This window comes from Trichoderma citrinoviride (genome assembly GCF_003025115.1).
Source record: "Trichoderma citrinoviride strain TUCIM 6016 unplaced genomic scaffold BBK36scaffold_3, whole genome shotgun sequence".
In the NCBI taxonomy this organism is placed as follows: Eukaryota; Fungi; Ascomycota; class Sordariomycetes; order Hypocreales; family Hypocreaceae; genus Trichoderma; species Trichoderma citrinoviride.
In genome coordinates, this window is record NW_020194711.1 from 831770 (window position 1) to 852521 (window position 20752).

At 54.4% G+C, this 20752-nt stretch overlaps 6 protein-coding genes across 6 annotated transcripts; 3 read left to right on the forward strand and 3 right to left on the reverse strand.

Moving 5' to 3' along the window:
• Positions 1-3634: 3634 nt before the first annotated feature.
• On the reverse strand, positions 3635-5459 carry BBK36DRAFT_1134528 (DEAD-domain-containing protein; the record flags this gene model as incomplete). The annotated part of the gene is made up of 4 exons (XM_024892341.1): positions 3635-4321; positions 4384-4621; positions 4677-5162; positions 5228-5459. Coding segments are annotated over 4 exons (1451 nt in total), but the record flags the coding sequence as incomplete, so codon positions are not given.
• Positions 5460-6076: 617 nt separating this feature from the next.
• BBK36DRAFT_1191515 (hypothetical protein) lies at positions 6077-7776 on the forward strand (the record flags this gene model as incomplete). Its single annotated transcript, XM_024896721.1, has 4 exons — positions 6077-6677; positions 6818-7440; positions 7512-7595; positions 7669-7776. The coding sequence occupies 4 exons, from the start codon at positions 6077-6079 to the stop codon at positions 7774-7776; spliced, it is 1416 nt and encodes a 471-aa protein (XP_024751995.1).
• Positions 7777-8326: 550 nt separating this feature from the next.
• BBK36DRAFT_1191516 (cell wall protein) lies at positions 8327-9650 on the reverse strand (the record flags this gene model as incomplete). The annotated part of the gene is made up of 3 exons (XM_024896722.1): positions 8327-8627; positions 8696-9533; positions 9569-9650. 3 exons carry the CDS (start codon positions 9648-9650, stop codon positions 8327-8329), a joined length of 1221 nt encoding a protein of 406 aa, XP_024751996.1.
• Positions 9651-14091: 4441 nt separating this feature from the next.
• Positions 14092-15432, reverse strand: BBK36DRAFT_1191539 (DNA glycosylase; the record flags this gene model as incomplete). The annotated part of the gene is made up of 2 exons (XM_024896723.1): positions 14092-15180; positions 15271-15432. 2 exons carry the CDS (start codon positions 15430-15432, stop codon positions 14092-14094), a joined length of 1251 nt encoding a protein of 416 aa, XP_024751997.1.
• A 1370-nt stretch (positions 15433-16802) lies between these two features.
• Positions 16803-18316, forward strand: BBK36DRAFT_1156930 (glycosyltransferase family 62 protein; the record flags this gene model as incomplete). Its single annotated transcript, XM_024893966.1, has 6 exons — positions 16803-16975; positions 17036-17664; positions 17721-17768; positions 17831-17911; positions 17966-18100; positions 18168-18316. 6 exons carry the CDS (start codon positions 16803-16805, stop codon positions 18314-18316), a joined length of 1215 nt encoding a protein of 404 aa, XP_024751998.1.
• A 988-nt stretch (positions 18317-19304) lies between these two features.
• BBK36DRAFT_1134529 (Snf7-domain-containing protein) lies at positions 19305-20537 on the forward strand. Its single transcript, XM_024892342.1, has 6 exons — positions 19305-19324; positions 19467-19537; positions 19607-19787; positions 19879-20083; positions 20164-20372; positions 20439-20537. Exons 3-6 carry the CDS (start codon positions 19610-19612, stop codon positions 20519-20521), a joined length of 675 nt encoding a protein of 224 aa, XP_024751999.1. The 5' UTR covers positions 19305-19324; positions 19467-19537; positions 19607-19609; the 3' UTR covers positions 20522-20537.
• The last annotated feature ends 215 nt before the right edge of the window (positions 20538-20752 follow it).

A 20752-nucleotide genomic window follows, 5' to 3' on the forward strand; every position in this document is an offset into this window, starting at 1 on the left:
CCCTCGTCTGTGGCCGGCGGCGACGGGGGCTGGGCGGGGTCGAGAGCGCCATCAGAGGTCACATCTGTCTCGGAGTTCTTGGGGCTGCTCTTCTTCTTCTTCTTTTTCTTCTTCTTGTCCTTCTTCACCTCGTCTTCAGCTACCACATTTGACTCTTCGGGAGGAGGGGTAACTGTGGTGTCTTGCTCCGCTGGCTCGGCGGTTTCTGCCCCCTCAGCCTTGATCTCAGCCGCGGCGACGCTGTCGGTGGAGTCTATAGGCGAGGTTATCTGGCTCTCGCTCTTGTTCTTGTTCTTCTTCTTCTTTTTCTTCTTGTTTTTGGAAGAAGTGGGCTCCGCCGCGACCTCTCCTTCTACCTCGGCATCTTCAGGCTGGTCTTCGGCCGCAACGGACTCTTGAGGGGCGTCATTTTCTGCCGCAAAAAATTAGCATTGGAAGTTTTGGAGAATAACAAGGCGCTCCAAATGTTCTCTCGCCAGCGTACCTTTGTTGTCTAATGACACCTTGGACCCCAGCTCGGAGTCATTTTGCTCGAAGTACTGCACGTTGGAAAAGTCAGAGAACTGCACATTGGACAAGTCTATGTTCGTCCTGACGGGACAGTATTCGACTTCTTGGGCGGTGGTCATACTTCCTTTGCCCTGTCGACCTCTGAGACCGCAAACTCTTCGGGCTGGGCGAGTTGGGGCACGGCTTTATTATCGACCTCCATACAAGCTGCACTGTGATGAGAATTGTCCGACAGATGCAGGTGAAGAGCGCCAATGAGGAAAACGGCCGCTCTCTTGGGCCTTGGCGCTTGAGGACACGGATGTCTGTGGCTGCTTGAAAACGAATGTAGCAGCCTATTGGGTACGGATGATGGCGGGATTCAGAGTGTAGTTTGTTATGTACGATGCAGGAGGTTTTTTTTTTTTCCTCTCTGAAACCTGCGAACAGGTGGGAAGTCAGTAAAGTCTTTGAGATGACACCACTTGGAGCCTTGTTTTCCTCGAGCTGCATGGGCCCATCCAAAAAAGCACGTCCCAGGTCAAAATTGCACCCATGGTCGTCCACAAGCGAACCAGAGAGGATTGACGATGCGGAGCCCACAGGCCAAGTAGACGCACAATTCCGGACCAGAAACCCCTCCCCACGCAACAGAGATCAGAACTCCACACGCGGGCTCGATAGCAGTCATGGGAGGGCCCAATTGGCAAGACGAGGTCATTCTCGCCCGCCGCGCCGCTCCGCGATTGGACTCAGCAGTCGGCCTCGTCGCCAGCCCGGCCGCATCTGCGGGTTGAGACATGACTTGGAAGCGCACGGGCTGACAGGACGGTGGTGGTAGTACTTGGTAGCTGCCCGACGCAGCGAGAATGGAACATGCATGGTGAACCAACGAAAAGTGGGAGCGAAGCGTGGCCGGGCAAATCACAGCGGCCAGCCAAGAGCAACCATGAGCAGGCGGCCAGATGAGCTGGCTAGCAGTGGGCCGAGTGGCTCCAGCTTGTGAGCGATATCAACAAGCGCCCACCGTGCAGCTCCTAGCGCCTGAGAATGCGTCCGCGAAGGCTGGATGGACATGTGGGATGCATGCCGTGACTGGCTTCGCTCTCCAGGCGTGCTACGTGGCTCGCCTCTCGATGCCCCGCGGTTGCTCCCATGCAGCTCTACCCCCGGGATCTATCGGCATTGGACGTTATGCGTCGATTATCTGTGGAAGAAGATTGCTGGGTGGCCGAGTATCTTATCGAATCTCCCTCTCTTTGGCGAGGCCGGTAATGACTTGCGTGAGAGGGCATGACTTGCAGAGGGTCCCCCTGGATGACTTTTTTTCCTTCTCGAACGACGATATTGCATGGGAAACAGGAAAGAATTCGCACCACTTACTAGCCGTCAAGCCACCCCGAAGCCACTCGTGTGCGCTGCCCGTCTTGGAGAGGCTGGTTCCCTTCTGGCCAACCGGCGCGGCGGCAATGGAGCCACAGCCGACACTTGTTGACAGGGATTGTTTCCGTGGGAGAAAATTCTCAGAGCTATGGCCCGGTTGCCAGGGTGCGTCGAATGGCTTGCTTGCTTGCTTGCTGCGAGTGAAGAATATCAGCCGACTGTCATATGTACTTGACGCACACAGTGTACAGTGCAATAGTAGAGGGAAAACTCCGATTCTGCCGTCGAGACAGCTGTTGCCACTGGCTTCATGCGAGGAAAAGGGGATCCTTACGATGCTCTTGCTCTCTCTCTCTCTTTGTTCTCGTTCCCTGTCGATGTCTCAAAGCAGAGCTGCGCTATCATGCAAGGCGTGCTAATAACGGCAATGTGAAATTTCTAGTGGCTTTTCTGCAGTTAGGCGGTGTGGTGGATGGTGGTCAAGCCAGACGAGAGGAGGGAAGGAAAGAGTGGGGGCAAGCACTGGAGCGCCAATCCTTGGGAACTACACGTGAGATGCTTCACCGCGTAATTTTTTCTCTGGATGGTCTTATTCACACGCGCCTCTTTCGACTTTTGGTGATGTTCTTCTCTTTTGTTTGGTTTCCGTTCCCTTTTCCTTGTTTTCTTTCCGCTCTTGGCGCTGCAGTGACATAATGGTGGGGATTGTAGCTCACATGAGGGACAAGAATCATCACATAGTCAGTCAGTCACCCAAGCTCTGCCTCATCGGCGATACTATGACCGAGGCTATCAATCATACCTATCATACAATCAGTGTGTGACAGCGCCAAAGGGCACCATCCATTCACACATCCATCAGCATCACTCTGTCACGGATGGTGCAGTTTACGCCCACAGCCGTCCGAATCATGCCCACCTGCTTGCCTTGATTCCCGTACCACTATCTCCGGGCTTGCGTAGTATTACATGCTTCCATCCTACACCTCCATCCGCTTCAAGGCCGCAAGAGTGCTGCCACCCAGCCACCTGCACTTAATTACATGCAGAAGGCATCTCCAGCCTCCTGTAAGCCTAGGCCCATGCAGCACCCAACCTCCCAACCAACCCCTCTTGTCAATGCCCTTCACATGCGCAAATATTCGACCAAGCGTCGTACGGAGTACTCCGTACATGCCTCTGCTTTCGTGCCGTAGCACTACATGACGTGAGCCTCTTCCGAAAAGGTTGATAAAAAGACAAGAGGTGGCCGGCGAGGCCATCAAACAAACGTCCCCCGATGATCGGTGTACCTAACCTCGTTTATATCCTTGCGTGTTCAATACTTCGTACGTAGAGGCAGCAACGGAAAGAAAACGGACATCTACGTCTCAAGATGCCATCTTGGCCATGTATGTGCAACACAACTTGCGGCGCTGGTTGTACATACTCGTACGTACGACTCGGCAGTTGGCCGTCCGTACGGTAAAGTCCAGGCCTATTTCGCCACCAGAATCTCGCTGGTATTAGCCGCACAGTCATGTGCCGGAAAATTCAGAGACGGATCCTTGAAGCACGGATTCCATCCCAATGCCACTCTCCATCACTGCCTCCAGCCGTGATGGTTCAAATTCCGCTGTTGCCGCGCTGATAGTACAGATTCCCGTCGTCGCTCTTCACTGCAGCCAGATGGTAGGCACGTACAGAAGATAGGGAACGAACGCCACGAAAGAACTAGACCATTGTAAGGTAACCATCATCTCAGCCGTCCCGTAAATTAAATACACAACTCTGCAATTTTTGGTATCTTGTCGTGCCATACTCTACAGATCCTCTTGTATAAACCCCCCATTATCGTACCATCCATCATCAAGCGTTGTATTGCGGCAATCTCATCATGCAGAAAAAAGAAGAAAAGATATATACGAGATTCGCCGCCAGTTCACATCGTCATCCACGAGTCAAATTCACCTCTCTAGGATGCCTTGGCCGCGTTGTCCGTTGCGCTTGGCGCGTAAGCAGCCTGAGCTCGGTTCTTCTTGATGACCTCCTTGACTCGTTCCTCAGCCTCATCCCAGTCGTCGGTGTCGAGGCGAACCAGATCGATCCCGTAGGTGTTGGCAATGCTGCTGAGGGCATCATAGCTCTTCTTGTCGTAAACAAAGCTGATACTGACACCGACACGGCCGAAACGTCCGGTTCGGCCGATACGGTGGAGGTATGTCTCGGCGTCCGGCTCAGTATCGCCGCGGCCCTTCATCGGGATATCGTAATTGATGACCATGGACACGGTCGACACGTCAATACCACGGGCCAGAACGTTGGTGGTGATGAGAACCTTGTTCTCGCCATTCCGGAACTTGGCCAGCAGCTCATCTCTTTCGTTGCCGTCAAAGGCAGCGTGCAGAGCGGATACTTTGTGTCCGTCAGCCACCATGCGTCTCTGGATCTCGTTGGCGCTTTCACGGGTCTATTCGACATGTCAATAAAGCTCCAACGAAATTCGTGTCCTGACCCTTTGGAACCACATACCTTGACGAAGATGACAGACTGTCCAATGGTCATCAGACCGTAGAGCTTGCAGAGCACATCGTACTTGATGTTGTCGTCGGCACAGTCAATGAACATTTGTGAAATACCCTTGACCGTAAGTTCGTTGCGCTGTAGTTTGAGCGAGTGGGCATTTGGCGCAAACTTCTGCGCATAGGAGCCCACTTTGTCGGGGAAAGTGGCAGAGAAGAGAAGGATCTGGATGTTCTTGGGCAGCATGCTACATCCGCAGGTTAGCCATCATGCTCTCCTACAGCGGCATCAAGGAAGCTTACTTCTTGACTCTCAGGCACTGATCGCCCATTCCCTGCTGATCCAACATGTTGTCGGCCTCGTCCAAGACGAGGACCCTGAGTTGGGAGACATCCAACTGCCTACGTCGAATGATATCCATCACGGTACCTGGTGTTCCAACAATAACTGCCGATCGAACTGGCTGATCGCGAGGGAGGGCACCTGGAATGGCCGCGGCAACCTTGAGCTCCTTGATAAATCGACCAATAGCATTGATGACGCCTTCGATCTGACGAGCCAGCTCACGGCTGGGAGCCAGAGCCAGAGCTTGCGGCTGCTCAGGTCTGCTGAAGTCGACACGCGACAGGATGGCAGTAACAAACGCCGCCGTCTTTCCAGTTCCAGATTGCGATTGAGCCATCATATTCCTCGGAGGGTCGCTAAGCATCAAGGGAAGGGACTTTCCCTGCACTTTCGAAGGTTTCAAGAACTTGAGAGCCAAAAGGCCTTTGAGCAGGTCCTCGGAACTATGGGCAGCAAGATAGTTAGCGAGATGCCATTAATGGTATCTATGCAGCCAATGGATGCTTACAGTCCCATGTCCTCCCATCGCGTGGCAGAGTGGAAGGGTGTCGCCTCATTGTTCTGGAGATCGCTAAGGGAAACTTCGACATCCCATTCGGGCTCCTGCAGGCCAGAGCCACCCAGCTCCTCAACAGCACCGTCGTTCTGCGCCTCAACGACGGGAGCTTCAGCTTCGGGCTGCTTCTCGGCCGGAGCCGCCTCGTCGGGTTTCGTGATGCGACTGGCGAGATCAGACATTTTGGAGGCGTGAGATCGGTTGGTAGAAGTATCGGGTTCGTAAGTCGATGGGGGTCAGAGACAAGCGTAGAGACCAAGGGAAGACGCTGAAGACAGTCTGCCTGCAACTGTCTGCGACTTGTGTGTATTCTGATGAGAGAAAGGAGAAGAAAAAGAAGGGGACACCGTGCCTTGACGCGCCTGATATGTCGTCAAAGATAGAAGTTTCAAGCCTCGAAAGATGAAAGCCGATGTCTTGTTGAGTTCGAATGAAAGACAAGAGTTTTGGTGGGGTCCGTTGGAGGGGTGGACTGCAGCTCTGGCTGAGTTGAGCTAACCGTAAGGCAAGTCACTAGGTAGCAGGGATGGCGTGGCGCTGCCGGAGTTTTGCCAGGCCGCGCCATAGCTCTCCAGCCACTGAATGTGAGGCGGGAGCAAGGAGATAGACAAGGGACGTCCCAATCAATCGTGCCTTGTCCATTGAAGCTCACTGATATCCATTCTACCTTGGATGTCTCGTCAGAATATTGGTGATTTACGAAGCTGACTTTACCTCCTTTCTTAACTAAATCTTGCATAACTCACCAAATGCCGCAATACAAACCATTATAGCAAGTAATATTCATCGACGGGCGCAAACATGGCGGCTCCTCCGCCGCGAGGACTCTCCCTCTACGACAACCTTCACGATCCCAACGATCCCTCACCCTCAGCGACAATCTCATCCGCGCCGGTGACCTACAAGCAAGGCGGATCAACAGCCGGCGACCAAGCAGCCAAGAAGCCACTCAACAATGCCGCGCTCCAGTTCCAACCTATACGACGTCCGCAGGTGAAGCAGCCCAAAGCCAAGACGACATTCCCCAAAGCCATCCCCAGAACCGCACCTGCCGCAGCCTCAGCGACTGCCCCAGCAGTAGCCGCTAGAGCTGCGCAATCAATACCGCATCAGAGCACGCTTGCCGACTGGGCGGTGACAGAGGAAGATGAGTGGATGTACGGCATCGGAGAGAAGCGCCAGCGCGGCGGTCGCAAAAAGAGGAAGAAGCGACAGGAAGAGTTCGAGACAAATTGGGACGAGATGTACGACCCGACGAGACCGACAAACGTGGACGAGTTTCTCAAGAGCGACGAGAAGGTAGAGGAAGTCAGAGAGTGGAAGGCGTTGCTATATCGGCACCGCAAGAGGCAGGAAGAAAGCGATCTGTCAGACTCGGATGAGGAGACAGCACCACCTCCGAGTAATCTCACGGCCCTCTCCTATGGCGACCTAGGAAGCAGTTTCACCAAACTAACTTGTTTCTCAGATCAATTTGCTCCGCCAGCTTCGTACTCTTTTGCGCCGCGCCCCAGATCTCCTCCGGCCGCTCCAGCCCCAGAGGAAACCGCAGACGAAGCATATGCCCGCCGTCTGGCCCTCTCAGGCCAACAACATCCTCCACCTCCACCACCTCCACCATCGCCACCACCGCCCCAAACCTCCGAATCATCACAACCTCCCGCTCCACCACCGCCCTCAGAAGAACCAGGCACAATTCAAACAACGGCGCCAACGACGAAGACGACGACGACGCAGGCTACTCACCACCACCAACCTTCAACCAAACCGACCAAGACGCCAACAACACCCCCGAAGACACAGACACCCAGCAACAACGCACCAACCGCCCCGGCCAAGCCGGCTTCGCCCAGCGCCTCATGTCCAAGTACGGCTGGACGAAGGGCGCCGCACTCGGCGCCAACGAATCAGGCATCCTCAACCCCCTGCGCGTGCAGGTCGAGAAGCGCCGCAAGAGGGCCGACGCCGACGGCGGCGGCTGGGCCGATCCCGCCAACAAGGCCAAGATCATCGGCGGCCGGCGCAAGGACGGCGAGGGCGCGAGCAAGTTCGGCCCCATGAGCGAGGTCATTGTGCTGCGCAACATGCTCGACAACATGCCCGACCTCGAGGCCGAGATCGCCGACGGCCTAGGGCAGGAGATTGGGGAGGAGTGCGGCGATAAGGTGAGCCGTTGCTGGAGAAGAAAAAAGGGCTTCACTGGACAAGCTGTGCTAACGGATTTTGTGTGACGTAGTATGGACGAGTCGAGAGACTGTACATTGACGTGGAGACTCGCCAGGTCTTCATCAAGTTCACAGACCAAGTGTCCGCCTTGCGAGTAAGTCTTATATCTTTTGGGAAAATGAGGCAGGACAGCGCAAGTTATTAGCCCCTTACTAACACTGGTCCAGGCAGTCAATGAGCTGGACGGCCGTGTTTTCAACGGCAACAACATCATTCCAAAGTTTTACGATACGGAACAGTTTGAAAAGGGCATCTACGTAGATACGACTAGTTAGGGCAGCGGGAGGCTTTTGTGAACGACGGCACTTTCTTGCCATGTGTAGGCATGCAGCAGTGATAAGTCGTCAGATACTAGTAGTAGGCAAGATTCGTTGGTTAAACAAGAGGCAAGAAGTGGTATAAAGTACCCTAAGTCTAACATACACCAACACCGGTAAAAGAAAGTCTAAAGAAAGGTGCAAATCGTGATAGAATGATCACCAATACCCGTACACACGTAAAGACCCTTTTCACCTCCAGCCCGACAGCGATAGCCAGCTTGTCACCGGCATATACTCATGACGCAGCACACAGTACAGCATGCGAGCCGTGCATCATGTCGAGCTCGTCGAAAGGAAAAGGGGGAAAAGCGTGGCGACATTGTGAAGTACATTTCCATTATTAAGTCTAGCGTTAGTGCCGCGAACGCACAAAAGGGGGGCGTGACAGCCAAGGCGTGGGAGAGGTTGACGAAACCACAATGTGTTGGCTAAAAAGAAAACAGAAAACAGCTGGGAGAACAGAGATTGACGCCAAATTCCGACCCATCGTCCCTCCGAAAGATTTTTACCACAGCTGGGCCATACCAGCGAGAACGGACGCGCCCAGGAGGAAGTTGTTGACGTTGAGGGCGGCGACGGCGTTGTCAGTGTCGTTACCGCTGCCGCTGCCGCTTCCGCTAGAAGTGCTGGAGTCACCGTCGCTACCTCCCTCATTGGCGGCCTTAACGTTGCTCTTGCAGGACTCCTGACCCTGGATAATCTTCTTAGACTTAGCATTGTTGAAGAAGCCGCAGAAAGCAGAAATGTCGGTGGTAGAGTAGACGGTGACACCGCCCTTGACATCCTTGAGGCTGGGAAGCTCAACGCTGTAAAGATGCAGGATTAGTAACGGAAACGAAAAAGGTCAGATCCGAGAAGAGGGACCGCGACTCACCTGTCAAAGTTACCGCGGAGGATAACACCGCCAGCAACAGTCTCCAGCTTGGGGAAACCCTCAACGGCATCCAGAGCAGTGTTGTTCTGGATGGTCAGGTCACCAACGGACGTCAGCAGAGGGAAAGAGACGTTGGTGAGCTTGTTGTTGTTGATGAAGGTGACACTGTCGCCGATCTTGGTGACGTTCTTGGCGCTGAAGGTGACCAGCTGGGGGTTGGTATCGAACTTGAGGGACTGGCTGATGGTCTTGAGGCTGGGGACGAGGAAGCTCTTGACGTTAGAGAGCTGAATCTCGGCAGCAGACTGGAGCTTGGTCATGTTAATCTCCATGTTGTTTCCGTTGCTGGAGACACTGAGAAGCTTGGTGATGTTGACCAGGTCGGAGTTGAAGGCCGTCAGCTTGTTGTTGTTGGTAATGGTCAGGGTGTCGACACTGTTAATGTTGAGACCGCTCAGATCACTGAGGAAGGTGTCGGTGACCTGGATGGAGGAGGCCTTGGTAACACCGGAAGTGCCAAAGACCAGGGCGTTGAGCTGAGGCAGCTTGACCATGTTGAGCTCGTTCAAGGTCTTGAGCGCCTGCATGTTAACGGAGCTCAGAAGCTCGAGGCTGTCAAGCTCGAACTTGCCGGTGATGGAGCTGATTGTGGTACTCTGGATGGAGATGAGCTGGGTGGCGTTGTTGACGATGAAGTCACCCTTGATCTGCTTGGGTCCGTCGATGATCAGGTCACCGGCAACCGACTCGTCGACGATAATGTTGGCATTGACGGTCTCGCAGGTGATGACCGGGTTAGGGCTGGTGACCTTGATGTCCTTGGAGCAGGAATCGGCAGCTGTCGTCTGGGTTAGCAGGTTGTCGTCGCCTTACACATGATGGGCAGGGCCTTACCAGAGACCAGGCTGGCAGCACCAGCAGCCAGGACGGCTGAGAAAAGCTTGGAGGAATGCATTCTGATCTGGACAAGAAACGTCAGCAACAGGGTTCCCAAAACGCGTCTAACAAAGTAAAGGAAATGGTCAAGGCGGCTGTGTGATGCGATCCTGGGCTCGGTGCTCTGCTTGCTTCAATAAGGGGGCGTCTGACTGTGGCGTTTAAACTATGCAGCCGGTCCAAAAGGCACGAGTCGAGACCAAAAAGATGTTGACGGGATTCAGATCTCGGTCGCTTCAAACGATGGCCCAGGTGTGTAAATAATTCCTCCTCGAGTCTGCCACTGGCGAGTTCAGGAAGGTATGGTGTGGAATTTGGGCTCGAGAACGAGAGCGCGTTTGAGATTGAAAGAGCGGAGGTGAGAGCGAGCGCAGTCGCAACCAGAGGACCAGCAGCAAAGCTTGCTTTCGGCGCGGGCGCAAGTCGAAGCTGAGCCGGTGAAGCAGATTTGTGCGTGGAAGCAGCAGAGCAAGAGCAGAGCAGGTGAAAGTTTGCAGCGCGCCGTGGTGAAGCGGAGATCGAGGGAGAAGCAGCGAGGCGATGCGGACGGCACAAGCACAAGCACAAGCCAAGCGAAACCAGGAGAACTCACACACCTTGTAGCTGAGTCGATCTTTTTCCTTGACGCGAGAAAAAAATATGGAAACGTTCCTTGGGCAACGGGCTAGAGATGTCTCGAAATGATGGTGGTCAAAATAGTGGCTATTGGCTGGCCGCGAAGTCTGGAGTTGGACGGAATGGTGATGGTGAAGGGGGGAGAAAAAGGGTAAGAATAAGAAGCTATAGCGCAAACTTGCTTGGCCTGATAACGAGTGGCAGGAAGTGAAGATGGCAGGACGACGACGAGACGACGGCAACAGTAAACGAGAGAGGAGGGCAGAAGGCGAGGAGAAGGAGAGGAGAAAAGGGAAGAAGAATCCTGTTCCTGGGACGAAACCAGGCGGCACCCCCTGCTGCGCGAGGCGCCAATGAGAGGCCGCTGGCAGGGCCGGCCAGGGGAGCGATGCCCCAAGTCTCCCCTGGGAATGGAGCTCTAGGGGGTGTGGGTGGGACGGGCGACCGCTGCAAAGGGCACGCCGACCCACCGGGCCTCGACTCGATAATTTGCCCTTTGATGAGGCCTGTGCCGTGACATGCGGCCAGGCTTGTTGTGTCTCTCGATGTAATGAGGCACGAAAAACAACCCGACGAGACATGCAGAACAAACAATAAACGGAGACGGTGGCAGAGCGATGGCTGAACGTAGCGCACGACTCGTCTGGAGAAAACAGGCACAGGTGAGCTGACCGTCCCTGATACTGAGGTACCTTATTGCCGTTCTCGTGCTTCTTCACCACATGTACTTGTACTCCGTGCACGGGCGTGCGCGGCATACGGAGCTTGGGAGCAGTGCATCACCGATTCCAACTCCTTGTGCTCTGTTTGACCTGGCGACGCAAGGCAGGCAACCTCCCAGCAGAGGATTCCTTTGCTTCGGACTCAATTGCTTCACTAAACCGGTCGGGCAGGTACTTTACTGTACCAAAGAGTAAAGTCAATCAAAATCCAGGCACAGAAGCGGACTCATTCATTGCCTTGCCCTTTCCGCCAGATACGGGTACGGGCGCCTGTACGGAGAACCCCATGGCCATGGATTCGATACAAGCTCCGCGTGCTAATGTAGGTACGGCGTTCCCGCATGCGTCCAAGTACTGGCGGCAACTCCCCAAAGTACCCGGAACCTTGAAAACCGACTGCAATAAGAATCTCACCTCGGGAGGCCTGCACTGGCTGAACCGCGTAATCGAACAACCCGTGGGCCAGCTGCAACTTGCAATTTGGCGGTACGACAGCCGCCGGTACCTGTACATGCTTCTCCGGTCTCGTGTTGCAGCAGCATCAATTGAAACTCACACCATCGCAATCAGACATTGACTGCAAGAGCTCTGCATCACCATCACAGCGGCATCGCGAAGGCATTCATTCACACACTGTCCAGCGCATCGCTGATCCCGATTATGCGCGTTGATGCCATCAATCCCATCACGACGACGTCGACTTGCAGATCGTATCTATCGCGTGCGCCACTCCAACTTCGCGTCCGAGCTAGACAGACAGCTAGAGCAAGCCACTAGCACAGCTGGGACAAGATTTGCTCTTCTCCAGTCCTCGGCACCGTCATGGCCACGGGCATGTGCGAGCTAACAGCAATTGAATTTGCTTAGCTCCTGCGAGTGACTGGCTGCTCCTCTCTGGAGCCGGTTATTGCAAGCTCTTACGAAGCGCATCTCGCGAAGAGCTTCTCATCAAGTACGAGTACAGTCAACTCGGGGAGACGAAGGTATCCGCCCCCCTGCCCGGCTGGCCTCAGGTCGTCCTGACCTGGCCACTCATGCTGCAGCGGAGTTTTCGGCCGCGCATTGCCTTGGAGAAGCAGGCTTGCCGGCTCTCCTTTTTCCCATTCCCTTGGCCAGCAATAATTCGCCAGATTAGCTGCAGCGCCAGTGCGAGGATTCTCAAACACTGCCGAGGAGTCACGCAGGGAGTCCCGTCAGCCTGGCAGCATCCAAACCCGGACCAGCACGATAGTTTCGACCCGTCGGCGGCCTATTTGCTCTCCATAATTAGGCCGGAGCGCAGACTCCGAGCAACTGGACGATACTGACTGCGCTGCCGATGGCATCTGATCCCAACTCCTTTCTTCGTTACGGGGCGCCTCTGGCCAGTTTGTTTCAGCGTTTCACGATCCGTCTCCCGCCTGCTTTGTTTCCCCCGACAGCGGCCCCACGGCATCGCCGGCCGGTTGGCGATGCCGACGATGACGAGCACGAGTCTTGCAACCACTCAAGGCCATGCATGCATTGACGCATTGGCCCGTGGAAGGTCTTCTTGAATCGTCGTGGCCGCTTGGCGCGGTGGGTTGTGCCACACCTCCTTCTGCCGACGCTCCAATAGTGTCCGATGCGAATCACACAAATGCGATACGAGAAGTTTAAACAAGTCGACTCCATGCGCATTGGGCCCATGGTCGATATCAAAAGCGCGATGAAGATCTCGATGGCCAAGTTGGCGACGAGTACTACTGATTAGCTATTATTAGAGCATTTCCATCTGTGTCAGTTGACCTCAGGTCGCAGAGCAATACCACCTGTGTTATGTATCCTGACCATTACCCTGTGGGCGAAGCAAGATGGAAGCTGTCCGGATTCTATCAAAGTAGGTACAAAGTGCGGCAGTGACGATATGGCACTGCGAGCCAAGCACACTGCTGCAGGCAACTCTCTTGCGCGATTGTGCTACCGAGCGATGAAGTCAAGCTTGCATTCAGTCTTATTATTTTGTTACACTGCTGGTCTACGACGGCAACGTCTTACAAAGAATTCAAGAAAGGCAAACAATCTGATAACTCTGCACCAGTCAATCGCATCAGATGTAGTTGTAATCACCGGACAATGCCCGATGCCTGTACTCCCTACTGACGCTCGTCTTCTCATCATTTTCCGATACGAAGGCTGCATTGCTCTTGGTTGAAGGATGAGTCCGTTTACTTACAAGACAGCAAGGAGGCCAATGCGGCTGCTCCGTCCGGCTCGTACGACGGGAAGCAATACGAGTGCGTACAGTCTTCCTTGTAGAGCTTCCAAGCAAGGAAGGACCTTGGTCCGTATTGATACTACAGTTCCCGTATCAGTCAGTCAGTCAGAAGTTTAAAACCGTTTAGATTCGAATCATAACAGCGCCCAGAAAGTGATTGTTGTTGCTATCTCACCCGGTCTTAATCTCCCTTTCTTTTAAGGATCTTGAATGCCCTCCCTGCCTAATACCGCTCCGAAATATCACTAAACATTATCTCTTCTCCAAAACGTGCACATAACCCTGTTTACGCTCTTCTGACCTGCCCGCCTTATAGTAACATTGAAAGATTAAACAGCCTCCCTCGCCTCTGGGGTAGCTGAGATGCGGTTCCCTTAACCTTTCTTCGTCTTTCATGTGAGACGGCTGCGCGTGTCACCCGCGCCGAGCCGTGACCGCTCGACATTCCAAAACAAACTTTTATTTTAGGCTTCTTGTGAGATGCGTAAAACAAGCATTTTGCACGAAGGGTGACGGATGTCACGGGAGACGCATGTGCGTTGTACCTATGTGCGGTGGTAGGGATGTCAGATATAGTACCCCGTCGTGGGCCGAACAAAGGTGCAGTTCGTGGATCTTATATGGAGATGATCTGTCAAGTATTCGTTCACAGTGTTCATTAGGGATTTCTCTATCAGATCTTCGATTTGCAGTCCTGCTAAGACCGTTCAATGCATGGTAGTTGGCGCTCCCATCCCTGTAAATGCTGAAGCACCTCGCATCAGATATCAGGAGAATGAAGTTGGATATTGAGAGCTCGTTCAATGGCATTACATGACCACAAAATACTCAATAAAGCATCTGGAAATAAGGTATAGACACAATAAGGTATAGACACACCCACCCAACTACTCCAAGGTACTGATATCCGTCTCCTCCACCCTCCACATGTACCACATAAACAAGCTCCGGTACGGACTGAACTTGTCAGACAGCTCCACCATGTCCTGCTCCGACATGTACTTCCACTTGCCTCCCTTGTTCTTGAGCTTGGCCACGTCCCGGCCGACGAAGGCGGCCATGCCCCTCTGCACGCCCAGGTCGCCCAGCGAAAAGACGTCCATGCGCTTGAGCGCGAAGCAGGCAAACATCTCGACGGACCACTTGCCCAGCCCGCGCACGGCAATGAGCCTCTCCATGAGCTCCTCGTCCGGCGCGTCGTGCAGCATCTGGGCCGTGATCTCCCCGCTGGCGAACTTCTCGGCCAGGCCCTGCACGTACTCCGCCTTGCGCTGCGAGAGACCCGCGGTGCGCAGCCGCTCGATGGAGCACGCGGCGACTTCGGACGGCGTGGGGAAGATGCGCTCGGCCGGAGGAGGGTCGCCGTCGGCGGGCGGCGGCACAGGCACGGCTTGGCCCTCTGGGAAGAAGAGGGCGATGAACTTGTTCTTGATGGACTTGGCCGCCGCGCCGGAGACTTGCTGCGATATGATGCTGCTCACCAGGCTCTCGAACGGGTCAATCTTCTCCGCCAGCCCCTCGGCAGAAAAGACGTGGCAATGGTGCTTCTCGATCAGGGGCCGCATGCGCTCGTCGACCTTGATGAGATAATCGCACGCCTCTTTCAGGATTGTCGCTGTTGTCGTCGTCCTGACGCCAATGGAGGGTGCTTTTGAAGGCGACACTGCCTCCACATTGCGTGACGCAATCACCCGCGACGTCTCCGGCGACAGCAGCGTGGCATTGGAGAATCTAGGATCCGCGAGGCGGGTAACTGACTTGTGAGCGGTGCCTTTGGTCCCATTGAGTTGTGCGGCGCTGGTGGTGGGCGTTAAGGGGGGAGCAGCTGGGCGCTGCTTCTTGGTCGGCGTTTTGGGCGCCGAGGGCTCAGGTTCCGGGACCGTCTTTCTCTTCCTCATGTTCTCCTTTGGGGGAGGGGAAGCGGCGGCGTCGGCAGCATCGCCATCGTCGCCATCTATGACAGTGATATTTGCAGTCTTTGTAGAAGGCTTTGACGTCTTGGTGGTCTTGGTCGTCTTTGCAGTCTTCGCACTCTTCGCTGTAGTCTTTGTGACAGTCTTTGTCACAACCTTGGCAGCTTCGGCGGCTTCCTGGGCGCTCGCCCTGCTGCTGATGCGCGCAGACCGCCGTGTGGCCGCCATCGCTGTGTATTTGCTGAAGTATGGTGTTGAGGCCAGCGAAGATGCCCTCAGTGTCAGTGGTCTGTATGCCGCAGCCAGGTGTCGCATGCGCTGCTCCGTCTACCTAGTAGATGCGGTCGAAAGGCTGACTGAGCACTGACAATTCGCAGAAAAGCAAAAGCCTGGAATCTTTCTAAGATGTGAATGGATGGATGAAGATGCAGTAAAATCCGTTCAATTGCGTCCTGTTGGTCTTGCGATCTGCGTTCGGTTTGTCATCACGGTTTCAAGTAGGCACGAAGTACCGGCATGCACAGCAACACGGCAAATTGCGTGGTGATAATCACGGAGTGACTTGGAAGGCAAGAGTCGGTCGGTGAAGGCACTGCGAGAAGAGAGGCCCTTTTAAAGGCTGCGAGAGGCGATGCCACAACGTCCAACCAAGGTTGAGAGTTCTCAACTGGGTAAGATGTTCATGAACAAAGTTGCCGACCGACTGGGTCGTTGGAGTCCCCGTTCCTGATCTGTGTTGAGATCTGATTTGCTCCCCGTCATCTTGCGGAGCGGGATTCCGCAGGCTTATACATACATAGGTACTCGTATGCTTGTATGCTGGGGTTGCCACCAGGTTTTATTCCCACTGCCACCGATTTCAACGTCAGCTTGATAGATAGTCTAGTTGTTGAAGTATCCGGTTGGGTCAACCTGAGGGAACTGGCAATGCTTCAAACGACTACAGAAACAGTATTTCATCCCTAGCACATCACATGTTCGACTGCGTTGGTCCGCAAGGCGGTAATTTCACGTCTTCTGCAGGGTAGCATCCAGCACGGTCTGGACTCTGGACTTGTCTGGGTTTCTTCACCTCCTGATTAGCGCGTCTCGATTGACACAAGGATTGGATCCAGCCAGAGTGCAGTGCCTCGACTCGGGTGTCGCTAAAGCGCAACATTTCAGGTACCAGGGGGCGCCACTCTCGGCGCCGGCTGCAGCGAGAGTATGAAGGTATCGCTCATGTACCCGTATGGCCTGCACTGCCCAATTGGAACGGGTAGACTTTTCAACAGGACATTGAACAGCAAATCTGGTCGGGGCCGCTAAGATACGGGACGGAGCACCCTCTCTATCTCCAGTCTCCAGTCGCCAGCCGACTGCTCCCCCTTCTTCTGTTGTATCCTTCTGTCCAGCCGCCTCTCGTTAATACAACGCTGGCTCCGTGTCGTGCTGGGCTGCTACCGTATTTGATTGCTTGGCCTGACCCCAGGTGTCGCCTCCACTCTCGTTTACAGGCCCTCCTCTTCTTTTTATGCTTGCTTCTTGGTTCAACGCTTCGTAACCCCGTCGGCCGTTCTCGAATCCTTCCGTGTCATCCCCGAAGCCTGCGACCGGCTGAGCGACATTCGAACCACGAGTTCTGCCCTGAAGCGCCAATTGCCCCAGTAACTTCAGGGAACCGAGGCGCGCGTTGAGAGGCCATCATGCTGCTCCCCAAGGGCGGACTGGACTGGAAGTCGGCGAGGGCGCAGATCCCGCCGACGAGAGCGCTATGGAACGCCGTGACGCGGACACGGTTCATACTGCTGGTTGGGATTACGGGACTCGTCCTGCTGCTATGGCGGGGCGTGTCTACTTCGGCATCAGAGATGCAGAGGTAAGCAGCTGAATGCTTGAGTTTCGCGGGATGCGCGCAGGAAACTGATGCCACATATAGCTTCTACTGCTGGGGCCCGGCCAAGCCACCCATGGAAATGTCACCGAACGAGCATAACCGATGGAACGGACACCTGCAGACACCGGTCATCTTCAACCACCACGCGCCCATCGAAGTCAATTCGAGCACAATCGAGCACGTCGACCTCAACCCCATCAACTCGACCAAGCAGGCCCTCGCCAAGGAAGAGAGGATACTCATCCTGACGCCCTTGAAGGATGCCGCGCCGTACCTGTCGAAATACTTTGAGCTCCTCGCTGAACTGACGTATCCTCATCGATTGATTGACCTGGCCTTTCTCGTCTCAGACTCTACAGATGACACCCTCGCCGTTCTCGCCTCCGAGCTCGACCGCATCCAGAAGCGACCCGATCAGATCCCCTTCCATAGCGCAACGGTCATTGAAAAGGACTTTGGATTCAAGCTCAGCCAAGATGTCCAAGAGCGACACTCGTTCGAGGCTCAGGGACCCCGCCGAAAGGCCATGGGCAGAGCCCGGAACTACCTCCTCTACACTGCCTTGAAGCCCGAGCACTCTTGGGTCTACTGGCGCGACGTGGACATTGTGGACAGCCCTACCGGCATTCTCGAGGACTTTATCGCCCACGACCGAGACATTCTGGTTCCAAGTAAGCATCATCTGCTGTTCAAGACCAGAGACTGTTGCTAATCTCCCGATGCCAAGACATTTGGTTCCACCGTTACCGTGACGGTGTGGATATTGAAGGCCGGTGTAAGTGATGCCCAGGCGCAAGAGACGACAACTGTAAGAGGCTATCGCTGACATGAGAATAGTCGATTATAACTCTTGGGTCGAGTCCGACAAGGGCCGCAAGCTGGCGAACAGTCTGGACAAGGACGTTGTTCTTGCTGAGGGTATGCACTCTGCTTGGGACGTTTGATGTGCAAGAGTGCTTACCATGCTGGCAGGTTACAAGCAGTACGACACTGGCCGAACGTACATGGCCAAAATGGGCGACTGGCGTGAGAACAAGGATGTGGAGCTTGAACTCGACGGCATCGGCGGCGTCAACATTCTGGTCAAGGCAGACGTGCACCGCTCCGGTATGCCCCTGGATCCGACCCTACTGATGACGCGGCAGGTGATGGCTAACGAACGTGATTCTCCCAGGCATCAACTTTCCGTGCTATGCTTTCGAAAACCAAGCCGAAACAGAAGGATTCGCCAAAATGGCCAAGCGTGCCGGCTACGAAGTCTACGGTCTCCCCAATTACGTTGTTTGGCATATCGACACCGAAGAAAAGGGCGGCAACGCATAACCTGGACACACGCCTTTTTCCGACGGAACGACTTTCGCTTCACTTGTGTCATATTTCGCGAACGGATACGAATAATCGGGGTTGCATATCCGCAACGAGGCAATACTTATACGAAGACTAATGATGTTACACTTTCTTGCGTGTCGGTTCACGCTTTAGACACGACCGGCCTACGATAGAGACATGTCGACAGCGGGAGTCCACTTGCAGGGGGTTGGTGCATATTACCTGCTTGTTCGCGCTCTTGATCATGATGGAATTTACCATGAGGGCATTGGGCATGTCGGATCAAGCTGGAGAAAACCCATTGGCGAGCATGCCTTTCCTTCTTGTCTTCTTTCTCCGCGGTAGTTCTATATTCTGGCTACTTGCGTTACGTATACGGGAGCGTATTGGGATGGTGATTGCTTGTGTAAAGACGGGAGCGATTGGTAAGGCGGGCTGGGACAGTTTTGTATGCTAAGACTTTGTTCTGTTTTTTTTTTTGTTTGTTTTGGGAGTTCAGAGTACCCAGGCATGGCATCGACATTGTTGACACGGCCGAGCGTCTTTGTATTTGCCCTCCACAACTATACCCAGTGCCTTGGTACTGATAATTATCAAGGCAGATTCTCCAGGAGAGCGGCTATAATCAAATGACACGAGAAGAGAGTTGACAACCCCTGTGATGCTATCGATGGCTTACGACGCCCTCTGTAATTGGCTTTGTTTCCATCATGGTCCTCTTCAGCCAGGGTTGCTCAATCAGCCGACCAACAACACGCGGTATTGCCTTGCACTTCGCACTGCTTCCATGCCTTTCCGAGATAAGGAAGAAGGGATCGCACATGACACGGCAGAGCTTCGGCTAAACTGGGCGACCGAGGGAACTGCTGCTATTGAGTACTAGACTAGTAGTGGTTACTAAGGTGCCGTCATAGCAGGATTGGCGGCACACGTACAACCTGGACGAGTGCATCACATCAGCCGCCTGCGACTGGCTGCGCATCCCGACGCTTCAGAGCTCATTTCAGGTCCCAACATCCCGCGAGGTACGTGATGCCGGCACGGTCCCCGAGGCCGATGACTGCTGCCTAGCTGCTTGTCTGCGCCAGCTTCTTTGGCTAACCTGGACGACTGGCGACTCTAGACTGACCCCACCATTCCAAAGAGGCTGCTGCTCTCTGCCTGCGGCATCTCTCACACCGTCATTCTGATCCCGTATCAACACTCATCGAACCCATCGATATCTCTATCGCTGTCGCATCTCCCGCCTTCATCCGGAATCTCTCTGCTCAGCTTCATCTATTCATCATGTGGGGCTGGTTCGGAGGCGGCGCCGCCGCTCAGAAGAAGAAGGAGTCGGCCAAGAATGCCATCCTCGGCCTGCGGTCGCAGCTCGACATGCTGCAGAAGCGCGAGCGACACATCCAGAACCAGATAGAGGAGCAGGAGGCCGTTGCCAGGAAGAATGTCAACACAAACAAGACCGGTACGTTTTGAGACAGAAGCACCCGACGAAGAAATGTGACGAAAGCAGCGAGGTTTAGCAGTTTGTTGACATGCATGAAATCAAATTACAGTGGCCAAGGCTGCCCTGCGGCGCAAGAAGATGGCGGAGGGCACGCTGGACAAGACGATTGCACAGATTGCGACGCTCGAGCAGCAGATTAACGCGATCGAGTCGGCTAACATCAACCGCGAGACGCTGGCGGTGATGGAGAAGTCGTCGCAGGCTATCCAGAGCATCCACCAGGGCCTGACACCGGAGAAGGTGGAAGAGATTATGTACGTGCTTTGCCCGTGGCCCTTTTACAGTTCGAGGTAGTGGTGTTTCTCAGGAAGCGATGAACTGACAGAACATGCAGGGATAAAATCAACGAACAGAATCAGCTCAGCGAGGAAATCGTCAACGCGATTACGTCGAACGCGGTTGGCGAGCAGGTTGACGATGCGGCACTGGAAGCTGAGTTGGACGAGCTGCAACAGGAGCAACTTGACGAGCAGATGCTGAGGGCAGGCAACGTCCCGGTAGCGGATGCCGTCCACAAGTTGCCGTCACCATCGCGTGCGGAACGTAAGTCTACCCTGGCAGCGGTTTGGAGGACATGTGTGGACGGGGACGGTGCTGACATGATGACAGCCATATCTAGCAAGAAGGTGGCCATTGAGGAGGACGACGAGGAAGCCGAGCTCCGGAAACTGCAAGCCGAGATGGCCATGTGAACGTCCCGCCGTCAGATGGATGAGAGTTCTGGAGTCTGGACATTTGGTGGACCAGCCGACATTGGTGATGTATTGTTGAGCCGTGGACATGGGCTTCATCTCATCCAATGAGCAAATCAGTCACGACGTCTGCGCCTCTTGTTTTTTTTCTTTCCCCTGTTACCCCTTCCCTCTTATCTTAACCTCTTTATGAACTTGACTGGTGTTGCTTTGGCGTTGGCGTCTTCGAGG

Excerpts from the sequence above, each read along its gene's own strand:
- BBK36DRAFT_1134529 (XM_024892342.1), top strand. The coding sequence starts at position 19,610 with ATGTGGGGCTGGTTCGGAGGCGGCGCCGCCGCTCAGAAGAAGAAGGAG. Across the intron at positions 20,084-20,163 it reads GAGAAGGTGGAAGAGATTAT|GGATAAAATCAACGAACAGA; the intron begins GTACGTGCTTTG and ends CAGAACATGCAG. Across the intron at positions 20,373-20,438 it reads GTCACCATCGCGTGCGGAAC|CCATATCTAGCAAGAAGGTG; the intron begins GTAAGTCTACCC and ends ACATGATGACAG.